Source organism: Haliotis cracherodii, unplaced genomic scaffold (assembly GCF_022045235.1).
Source record: "Haliotis cracherodii isolate W230 unplaced genomic scaffold, xgHalCrac1.p SCAF_15, whole genome shotgun sequence".
In the NCBI taxonomy this organism is placed as follows: domain Eukaryota; kingdom Metazoa; phylum Mollusca; class Gastropoda; order Lepetellida; family Haliotidae; genus Haliotis; species Haliotis cracherodii.
The window spans coordinates 12,839,698-12,852,070 of record NW_027266270.1 but is presented as its reverse complement, the minus strand read 5'-3'; the positions used below and the strand labels follow the sequence as shown (position 1 = coordinate 12,852,070).

Genomic DNA, 12,373 nt, shown 5'->3' with positions numbered 1-12,373 from the left:
AAAGGCATCAAAATGTATTTAAGAATCTGCTGATCATCAACTACATTTGCACAAACCTATTCAACAACATCCTGTTTAAATATGTCTTTTCAAGACACAGGAAAGACGGTAACTCAGATTCCAATTAACATCACCCGAGGCAATGATGTGATATACTTTTTTTCTGAAAGCTAATAACGTCAAAGATAATTTTCCTTCGTTTAATGTCATGTCCATATTTATGGTGTTCCTTCCAGTAACTCATGGTTCTGTTTGATCTTTTTGCCAAAAGCCATAACAATAAAATCTAATTAGGTAAACTAGATTTGAAATAAACTAACAAGAATTATCTAATCAAATTTCCGAATACAGACAGAAACTATTTTAACATATATTTACGACAAACACTTAACAACTACATTTTACGGCCCAGAATCAGTAAGGCATGAGACGTTGAAACTTTCTGTGATGTGCTCCAAACATATGGGTTTTGTTTTGAGTTTCAATATGCCCAATGCATTAACAATTTCATAAAGTGTTTCATCTTCAGGCATTGAGTTTGAAAACCCTGTCAGTATTTGATTAATGTTCCTCTCATTCAAGGTGTTGTTTTAGCTTTGTAATTTGTAATCTCATTTATTCTACCAAACTGACAACGATTGTCAAAAACAAACGCACGGGAAATAAAAATCGAATTATTGATTTTCTGTGAAAAGGAAGTCAGAAAGAAATAGATGGATAACTAAAATTTAATCACGTGGGATACGAATTTGCTTTTAGAAAGATCACGTCACATGAAAATAAATATCAAAATACTTATTAATAACAAATGAAGCATATTAATTAAAATGTAGAATGATTGTTTTTAAATTCATCCAAAGTTACTGATGCCAATGTGCTTGGTGGTGTGTTCCTGGTGCCGTCTTTCTACCTCACATAATACCTAGTTTAGGTCCCGACCATGTGCGGCAAACAAGTGAGATTAATATTTGTTTAAGATGTGCACACGTCCACTTAAACAAGACAGATCTGTCTTGAATCAAAAGGGATACTAAGTAAGCGCGTATATTTCAAACACAAAAAACGCCGAAGTAAAGTCACGAACTCTGAGAATAAACTGATAAGAAATACCAAACACAGAAAATGGGAAATCTAAAGACGTTGAAAGACACTGGTAGAGAGAGGTTTACCAACATCTAGATTGAGGAGAGGAAAAGGGTCATACATTGCAATCCAGGGTTTGGCTTCTGTCAGCAAAATCAGCTTCCCAAAATGATGTGAAAATCATTTTGTCATAAATATTCTCTCGCTTATCTCTACCTAGAAGCTGTGCAAATTTTGATATTTTTTACAGCTTTGTCCCTTAAATCTGTCAAGTTGAAATGAGGAATGTATCGAAATGTATCATTTTCTAATCAAAAGAGTACAGCATCAATGTTTTCCTTGTCGTTGGCGAGTTGTTTCAGCAAGTGATTTATACACGGTATCAGTATAAATTGCGGTGTGGTTTGTGAGCTGCTTGTTTGGGTGCCAAGTGTACTGATAGCTCTCACCAGCATATTGTCATAAATCACCTGGGACTTCCAGAATAGAGAGGTCTTAACGCCGATCCACTAAAACAAATATTTGGAATATTGTGAATGAATGCCGCATGAATTGAGTTCTTTTCATCAGTTAATCTAAATGTTTTTGCGTAGGTTATGGAATATTCATCTCCACAGAGTCATTCACCGAGTAGTATGTGTCGTCCTCGGGAGAATCCGTTATCCAATTTTTGCACGGGATTACTCTCACTGGTCACTGACACAAAGGGTATGCGCTCACATTGCAATAATATTTGCAAAGCTCTTGTTTCGTTTTCCAAATCAGATTACAAACCGACCTCCATTAGAACATATTTGGTTTCTACATAACAAGCTGCAGGCAATACCGGAGTTAATATGTAAAAAGCAATGTGATGTCCTTCGTCGTGTCAGTTTAACATTGGAGTGTAAAGGTTGCATGATGAGATGTGTGTTTGTCAACGATACCATGGCTTATGTTTACTCTAGAACACACCACTATAGCTGTCATTCATATATGTGGTAAAATGTGTATTTTGAGGCTTCAAACGTAAGAAAAAAATTTTGTTCAAGATTGTGATTGTAATAAAATATAATCACCCGTGGCGTTCCTAGTTGGAATTTGGGCCCGAATGGATCGGATGATTGGGCTCGGTGACTTGGTTGACAGCGTGTCATCGTAACCGGACGGCGTGGATCGTTGATCATAATATCAATCACTGAATTATGTTGCCCAGACTCGACTATTTACAGCCGACGTTATATAGCTGGAATAATGTTGAATGCGGCGTTAAACAATAAACACGCACTAACACGTAATAGACCGTATATTTATTGGTGTCTATCAATTGTGTCGTTTGATTTCAGAATTTCAACGGCTGTTATCATGCCTTTGGTCGAGTACTTTATAACAGTTGTATAAAACTAGTTTAACCGTTACCCCCTTGATTGAGGTGTACTTTCCCATACATAAATATTGCACATGAAATAATGTTTCTAAGACCAGATCTTTCTCAATAAGCTAAGTAGTTTTACCTAAAACGATTATATCCTCTGTTACATATACACTGCTACACTTGCGCCTACCCATATGTATTTTACCAATACCAACTCTGCCTAGTTTGTTGCTCTAATAATTGTACTGCCTTCATCAAAATCACCTTCTAACTTTACACGTGACATTTGACGTTTGCAAAACTGTAACACTTGCGTGTCGGCCTTTCTAATGCAATCAATCCTGTCTGTTGGCAGTGACAATTCATCCGCTCACATCTAACCAGTTTATTATATAAAAGCATTTAATCAGAACCTTTTCCGCATGGTTTCTCATTCATGCAAAGTCATCGTAAACCAGATTGGTTACCCTGACAACTGAGGTACACAAATATTGCGACCTGATCAAAAATAATTATTTCAATGTTTTTCTTCTGACTCTCGTCTTTGAAATCTGTCTATCATTTTTGATATCATCAGCCATGATTTTCCGTTCAAGTTTGGCTTCTTCACGTTTATATTGAGTTTGAAGCTGACGCTAATAATATTTATGAAATAATGCAATTGAAGTAGTAGTTCAAAGTTGTCACTTTGTTCTTTATGTCCGTTATTCAGTTATGGCCTGATAAGACTCGTACGTGGTACGAGTTGAAAGCGCTAGCCAATTAAAACTGTGTTCGATCTTACTCCACTTATCTAATTATTACTATATTGTGCCTGAGAGTGAGAACTTTGCTTTGCTTTATATATATTACAAGATGAAACAATCGACATAATTTCATGTATTCAAATGGATATTATGGTAACGTTAGTTACTGTATATAGATAAAATAAGAACTGATGTGACTAAGGAAGATGTGTCCTGCCATGCTGGTAGCTGTGATCAGTTCCTTTCATTGGAACGTAGATTATGGGTGTGGTCCATTGTCACTGATTTGTGACTTGATCGCCCAGTTGTCACCAATGACAAGATAATAATGTGATCTTTAAACTCTCTTATTGTATCAATTGACACCCAAGTGTGATACATGTCTAGACGTAACATATCAACGTAACGTAAACTGAAGTATGACACACATATGCACCTGCAAATATGTTAAGCTTCTTATAACATATTCAGTTTTATTAAATTTGTATATTTTAACCTTTTTGTAATGTTCTGAAATACAGAAACTGAAACGAGTTCTCTAGAGCGTTTTTTGTCCAGATCAATAGTTATTTGACTTCCTTGTCACTTGATTTCTTTGCTTCTTTGTGCCATATGGAATCGCCAAGTACCTGCGAGGACCATGCAGTGGTCTGGTACCAACTACCGAGGTGCTATCAGTGGTATCTTGGGCATTTATCACAATTAGCTACCTCCAAAAGACACATGGAATTTCGGGACATGACGATAAAGAATGGGTGGTATCAATCTGTTTTCCGAACTGTTTTATTGGCATTCTAGAAGTTGGTGAGTAAATAAGAAAACGTTCTACTTAATGGATGACAACTTCTAAATGGGACCATTTAGCTAGGAGGGGGACACCACTGCTAAATGCAGTAACCAGAAGCTGTTTTCCATACAGTTGTAGCTTCTTATATTTTTCTCACTGTTTACATGCATGCACAAGCCTATCTTAAGTTCTTCAAAATATAGTCATAATCATTTATAAATATTGCTGTTAATGTAAGGTTGCTAAATAATCATAAAGAAGAAATTGTGCACATTATTTCCAATACTGTTTAACCCTACAGCTAAACTCTTCCGAAGGCTTTTCATTAAAATCAGCAATTGAGTATGACTAAAAAATACTTTGCAGAAATTCTGCTTATTTATCCCTTTCTTTAAACCACCCTAATGTACTGGAATTAAATCGACTTCATTATTATCATTTCATAACCCTATTTTCTGCCCACTTCAATGTCGTTTCAGCGCTTCTGTCTCTAATGCTTTCTCCTGAATGACACTCTAAGAGGCTTTTACAAATCTTCTTTGTTTTGCTACAATCTAGCACCGTCACTGTCAACGTTTGCATTGATGGCGCAAAGATTGCGTGAGGTCACCCTTGCTGCTTTGTCTTCTCCTGCACGACGTGTCGACTTTGGTCGTTCCCGTCGTCAGCTAATTGTTATATGTCCTTGAGCGCCCATGCTTTAACGTTGTGCCTGACTCGAGAGATTGATGGAAGACGAATGATAGAAACGAGTTAGCTTCAGCTGATTTTGTGTATGCACACTGAAAATAAAGGTCACGTTATGTGTGTTCAGAACATATTTACATTATTGATGGCTACATTAGCTTTGATGTCGATGTTAGATTTTATTTTATATAATGATATAAAACAAACTTGAAATATGCCATTATCGTTACTGAGGAATCCATAGACACCAGGGATTGATCTTGAGAGTTGAAACGATGTTCTGTTTATTTTTTCAAAATCATGATATAAAATCGGCATCTTCTTTAAAATGTGTAATTAGAAAACTATACATAATATATTTTTCAGGAACGGACGTTTACATATAAAAAAATATTATAATTCTTGAATAGATTTTATTTTTTATGCAGCATACAAAGTATAACACATAAGGACTGTATATATTTTTATCCAAACTGAGGCAACCCATGTTGTAAAATACATTGTGAAATGATATATCCTTCTAAACATTAAGGTCCCTTAAGGTTCATCTCATGGTGATGTGTTTTCTGCGAGATGTTAATACAGTCGATATTAGCTCCTATTCTGGTCGATAAATTGAAACACGAGAAGTCTGTTTGATTGCTTTGCTTCGCCGTTCTGACTCTGCGCGTATCAGTTAATATAGTTGGACCAATGCATGATCACCATTTGTAGGAAATTCTTAATCGGAAAACTCTTTTGTTGGGTCTTGGGTTGACTGTAGGGAATTGGTTTGCAATAAACTACAAAGTAAGGGTTTTAATGGAAGTATCACCGTGTTATGTATCACTAATCTCCCCTTATCGCTATCACTTATCACTGTCTACACCAGTCTCAAGTTCTACGAATGTACAATTACTACAATCCAGTTGTATTCTTACTCCAAACGTATAATTTACCTTTGACTGAGGTAATATTACTAACGCAAATAAACAATTCCAAGAAACTGCAGACGGAAATAACGTTAGGAATATGGTAATATGAAATCAATATTATGACTATAATTATCAGAAGTGACTGCTGAAAAGGTGCATGTACAGTGCATTAAAAATCCTGGGTTGAATATTGATTTGTTTCTGTTGTGGTGTAAAAATAGACAGATAATTCATTTTTTAGAGTCTTATGAATGTTCAATGATAATAGCATATACTGAAAAAAAAATAGTCAGGGGCCATGTATATTTTAGTGATTTGTTTTGTAGTGAAGAATTGAGTTTCTTGAAATGTGTACGGTACATAAAAATAGTTTATGATCCTTCATATTTTGTTCGACCCGTGAAGATTCCGGGGAGGAATAGGTCTTCAACAACCCATGCTTGCCGTAAAAGGCGACTATGCTTGTCGTAAGAGGCGACTAGCTGGATCGGGTGGTCAGGCTCGGTGACTTGGTTGATGCATGTCATCGATCCCAATTGCGTGGATCGATGCTCATGATATCAATCACTGGATGGCCTGGTCCAGACTCGATTATTTACAGACAGCCGTCATATAGCTGGAATATTGCTGAGTGCGGCGTTAAACAACAAACCAACCAACCAAATCATATTTTGTTCAATATAGTAAACGTTTGTGCTCAGGTCATATGAATATGCTCTACATGGCTATTCAAAGGAACATATTATACGTATGCATACAAAACTGACTACTACAACTACATGGAATTGCTCGATCCTTTAATAACCGTCTTCGCCATGCTTGTCGTTTTGACATTGAGATCAATCCATAGTACGGCCCAGAATAGGTTGAGGTCGTCATGGAAAATAATATATACAAATTTCTTTTGAATATTCACGTATACAGCCTTTGCATATCCAGGCCAACAATCCCTGATCTTGTCCTTTTTGATAAATCCAATGAATTCATTTATGTCATTAATTTTTTCTGTACCCTTTGACCCTATTGTGATTGCCAAGATTCAGGAAAGACATCGCTTTCGAAATGTCACGCTTGTATCCCAAGTACCAAGATGTTCGACTCCCAATTGTTCTCGGTGCCTTAGGTTTGGTACCTCCCAATCTGCTGACAGACATTAGGAGAGTACCCGGGTTTGCTACAAGAATACAGCCCTTCTGACAATCTGGGTAATGCAGAAGGCTGCAGTGTTAGGGAGTCTTCACATTCTACGAAAGGCTCTCGGTGGGTTTGACTAGGCAGCGCGTCCTGGGAGAAGTCCCGTTCGCTGTCTGGGCTGCGTGTAGAGGGGGCAAGGGCCCTGAGCTGATAATCAGCCTAACCAGCCTGACTGTGCCAGGATCACCCAAACCCTCTTTGCTGCATTTTTATTTTAATCTGACCATAATAATTTTTAAAAATTCATAATTATATGCGACTTAAAAGGATGGGTATACTCATTACAACCCCGGTCAACTGAATTTTCAATTGCATTCTCAGCTCCCGGGGAACCATACGACCCCAGTTGCCCGTAGTGCTATACATCGTGGGGCTGCAAACTAAAACATTGAGCGCGTCACATTAAGCACGCTTCCAACTGAAACTCATTATAATAGATTATGTTTTGACATTGTTCGTTGTCTGAACAGTGATTTCATATTTTCAGGATGTTGGGGAAACAGCAAGATGAAAAATCTTTAGTCAAATATGACGAACTGGATGAGGTTTATTCAGAGGAAGATGATCCGGAGAAGAAATCCAAACCCGCTTTCAAGTGTAGCTGCTGCAGATGCAACTGTGCCAAGCGATATCTTATTGCTATCCTCAGTAGCATCGGATTCATTTTATCATTTGGTATTCGGTGCAACTTAGGAGTTGCAATCTTGAAAATGACAAAGAACGAAAGTGTCGACTTGGATGGAGATGGAACAATTAGACAAAATGAATCGGTAATTTGATTGATGAAATTCTATCGGTAATTCTAAATAATATAAGTAATACACTACCTTGTTGACAATAATAACAAAAAGATTAATATGATTGAAATACACGTCCGAGTGCCAAGTATCATCCTCGATCATACAGGGTATGATATTGGCATTTTATTACAGTAAATACCCTGGACCCACAGCTTCCGTACGATTCTAAACATAAAAAATGTTCTTATAAGTGCGAGAAATTATGTTTTGTAAGACAGGAGAAAATAGATGGTGACATCACTTTCGAAAAGAGGATTTGATAGCGAATGGGTCCTGGTGTTTGTCATTACAAAATGAAGATATAATGCTCTGGATAACCGAGGATGTCCAAGCGTAGCATATTACACCATAAGTGAGAGGATCCGGTTTGGTGCATATGTACCAGACGAAATAATGTCATTTTTTAAATTGTATGTATCAGGTTCTATAGTTTTCTCACAAACGTATTCGGTGGCTAAAATAATACAGATTTGATTTCAAAATCAAATCACCCACTCATAAAAGCGTTATACATGACATACGCTAAACACTGTTTGGTCTCTTCAAATGATTGTACTGTATACCTGTGTTTAATCGAGCGTTCTTGTTTCAGGAACCAGAGTTTAGTTGGACGCCAGAAACAGTTGGTGTTGTGGATAGCTCTTTTTTCTGGGGATACATAGTTACGCAGGTACCAGGAGGGTATCTGGCATCCAGATTGCCAGCCAACAGGTAACAATCCTTTAACTACCCCGTGGTTACATAATACTTGTGATAGTGGACGACAGACTAGCCTTATGGTTGAAGCACTCGCTCGTGTCGCCTAATCCTGGGTTCAGAACTTCACGTGGGTACAATGTGTAATGTCCATTCATGGTGCCTCCGCCGTGAACTGTCTGGAATATTGCAAAAGGCGACTTAAAAACGAACATATCATTTGTGAAAAGGGGAATAAATGACCGTAAGATGTAAATGCGCCGCAATTGGTTGTGTTAAGTACCATCCCTGCCAGCATCCGCTGATCCAAAGATTAGCCCCAATAATGATCCTTGATCAGCGCCATGCAGATGCCTGCTTCGTCACTTTGACCTTCGCTCCTACTATGAAGCTAGCTGACATGTTGCGATTCAACGATGCTTTAAATCCTACTTCCTCAGGTTACTGAAGTTGTTTCCCAGTACAAATGACGTACGATTATAGGGGAATTTTCATACTGCAAACATACTCTAATGAATAGAAACTTAGGTAAATATTGAAATCTAGTTCATATCTACCAGTTACCATTACTCAGAATATAATTTAACCTATTTTATTTTTCCAGATTATTTGGCATGGCTATAGGCCTATCAGCATGTCTGAATATGTTACTACCAGCAGCTGCTAAAGTACACTATGGTCTGGTTATATCAGTACGAATCCTACAAGGATTAGTTGAGGTACGTTTTTGTTCTTACTAGTACTCATCGTAAGTGCCTTACGTGCGTTTTGAAAATAATCATCGTAAATAATAACACACCAATACATGTTGACAAATAGAAATGTGTAATATTGTTAGTTTGATTCTGTGTGTTGCAGGGTGTGACATACCCATCGTGTCACGGTATTTGGCGACACTGGGCCCCACCCTTAGAGCGATCCATGCTAGCCACTATATCATTTTGTGGTAAGTGCAATTCAATGTTAGTTCTAAATAATTTTTAGATAAGAACCTTACATCCTTATGGAACACACATTTACATGATTTTCCATGTTAGCCCTACAACTTTTTCTGAAAAGCACATTTTCATTTTACCCGCTACACCCTTTCCGATAAGAATATCTTCACGTCAGCCACAATACCTTTCTCACAAGCACATTTCATGTTAAACCTACATGCCTTATAAAACACACATTCCACATGACACCTTTACATAATTTCCTGCGGAGAACATTTTAATGTTAGCCGCTACACCATTCTCTGAAAAGCACATTCCATGTATGTGAATGGCCAGCTCCTTTCTGAGCACATTTTCACCTCAGCCACTACATCCATTCTCTGAAAAGCACATTCCATGTATGTTAATGGACAGCTCCTTTCTGAGCACATTTTCACGTCAGCCACTACATCCATTCTCACAAGCACGTTTCATGATGACCCTACATCCCTTGTAGAAAGCACATTTCCATGTCACCCACTACGGAGTTTTCTGCTAACACATTTTCCTGTTAACTGCTATCTATTTTCTGGAAAGCACATTTCTATGTAAACTGCTACATCATTTTGTGATAAGTACATATCCTTGTTAGCCGCGAAAGCATTCGTGGTAAGGACATATCCATTTAAATAACAAACTCATTTTGCAGAACAACATATTACCCGCTAGGTAACTTAAGTGCGTGTAAGTACATATCCATTTAAGTAGCAAGCTCATTTTCGTGTAAGTACATACCTATGTCAACTAGAACCCTTGCGTTATCAATGGCATTGTTCATATAAGGTACTCTTCAAACCATAAACATGGGTAGTGTACAATAGAATATCATTTCAAAAGGAAACAAAAGAAACACGGGCTGACCGTCTCAGGGTCCTTAGGCAGTTGTACCGCCCTACTACGGCCATCACACCACGTCGACTTGTCCCTTAACAATATCGTCTCCCACCGTACAACATGGACGCTATTTTGAATCTAAATGTCACGGCTAACATAGACACCATGAACATGTCTCATTGGACATCGATCTTTCAGCAGTCATTGTTATCTTAATACGAAAATAAAATTCATACGACCTCTTACAAGCACTTGGTGACGAGATGTTGATGGCTTAAGTTAGAAGTGGCTTTCGTCAAGGACTTCTGATATTGAACTACTCATCGCTTCTGAATGTATCATTTTTAAAAATCTTGGATGCTAATCGTATGTCAAACATACGACATATGTAATCGATTTACGTGACAGTTAAACGTGTGTATATTGCATGGAATGTCATGCTAAGGGCAAAAGTTGTCTTCGTCGTGTTAAACCACTCTCCTCCAGAACGGCATCATGCTCGATGTAATTATCCCAACTTGAAGACCTTCAATCAAAGTCACCCTCCCACATAACAGTTCTAAATCCCCTTCATCAAAATATATTTTGGTTATCCATGGAATTCAATAGTTCTTCCAGTGCTGTACCAGCTGGAGTTATATAACGTTACTGTTGACGTGTGACGTGAGATCAGACATGACACCGAAGCCCACTTTCGATTTCGAAATGCAAAGTTTCCGGCTGTAAATTAGTCGATGCCAGTTTGCATTCATTCTCTCAGCCTCTACCCATTGATTTTTCAGGGTCGTACGCGGGTGCCGTTCTCGGCATGCCGTTATCGGCGGTCCTCACCGAGTACCTAGGATGGCAATCGGGATTTTACGTGTTCGGTAAGCTTTTCCCAGTTTCCGACTTCGTGTCCTCTTCAATAAACCTCAGCAAGAGCCAGACCGGCTGCTTGATTAGACTACCATCATCCTTTAGCAGGGGCCATTGTAGAGTCTCGCCTTTAATGTGTAATTCTCTAAGTGTATTTCCCCGCGGAATAGCCTACTGTAGTAAAACTGACATTTAGCCAAATGAAAGCTTAATCTGAGCTATTTTCAAGGAGAACTGTAAAGTCAACAAAGGAAAAGAGGGTTGACTTGTTTGTGATTGGGACGGTGTACGTTAAATGACGTTTTAGACGTTGCCCAATGAAGCGTGGTCTTCAATCAGACCTGCCCATTGTCACGATCACTCTCGTTTAAACATGTTGTGTGTCTTGACACATCGCTTGATCGAAATATCGATACGTTGTTATTGATGATAGCTTTCGAAACCCAGTTCGATTGAAAGATATCTGATGGGAAGAGCATTAATACAGTTTACAGCGTCAATCACAGTCGGCTTTGACTAATAAAGCGAAATTGAAAACTCACATTTAATTTATTTTATTGAAAAGCAGAATCTGGTCATTTTAGACGGACAATATGATTTCTCGAGCAGAATAATGCACGGCTGTCATTACGAAATTCCTCCCTGATGAAGTAGTGTCCATGGACCAGTGATGCAGATTGTTGGAAATACAAGTTTCTATTACAGTTTATTTATTACCTTAGGGGATGCTTTCTCTAAGAGCATTATGTCCAAACACATTTACATTGTGGCGATCTCCGGAGCTATGGCATATAAATAACATTTGACACTTTTCTTAATCAAATAAAATACCGAATTGAATGGAAGGTCCCGACAATGGAATTTGCAATATCACTGCATATTCAATACGCGATACAAAATACGAATAAAAATATTCTGCAGGCAATATTTTTCTTCCCCAAAATCGAACAGATTTATCGGGAAACAATTCAGATCAAGTCGAGTGGTATGAAACTGTTCATATAACTCCGATTTATTAGAAATGATTCACCCTGAAGGAATTTGATTTCCAACAAATTAACATATTAATTTAGAATGGTATTCTTGCCCAGAGTAGCAAAAAAATTCTTTTATATATAAAACAAACACTTCAAAATATTTATAGTTCAGTATAATGAATATATTTGGAGATGTGTTTATGAAATTGTGTTCTCAGTCTTCACTACAAAGAGAATATTCCAAAAATATTCATGATCCCTATCTTTTTGGTTCAGTGTATAATGCGAATATATGAACATACGTACTTTATCCACATGGTTTAAAATAGGGAAATTACCCGATGACCCCAGCAACCCTGTTGTTATGCTGACGTCACATGGCATTGTTTCGCCGATGTATCTTGCAACTAACTTCACAAACTATGTCATAGGGTATTGTGACGACTACATCATAGGGTATTGTGAC

At 37.7% G+C, this 12,373-nt stretch overlaps 1 protein-coding gene across 1 annotated transcript in view; it reads left to right on the top strand.

Moving 5' to 3' along the window:
* Window positions 1–12,373, top strand: part of LOC139462295 (vesicular glutamate transporter 2-like) — a 68,426-nt gene that overhangs the window by 29,362 nt on the left and 26,691 nt on the right. The window contains exons 2-6 of the mRNA XM_071243920.1: window positions 7,253–7,535; window positions 8,158–8,276; window positions 8,866–8,980; window positions 9,120–9,207; window positions 10,855–10,941. Of these exons, the coding sequence (XP_071100021.1) occupies window positions 7,253–7,535; window positions 8,158–8,276; window positions 8,866–8,980; window positions 9,120–9,207; window positions 10,855–10,941 (692 nt within the window). The remainder of the gene's footprint in view (window positions 1–7,252; window positions 7,536–8,157; window positions 8,277–8,865; window positions 8,981–9,119; window positions 9,208–10,854; window positions 10,942–12,373) is intronic.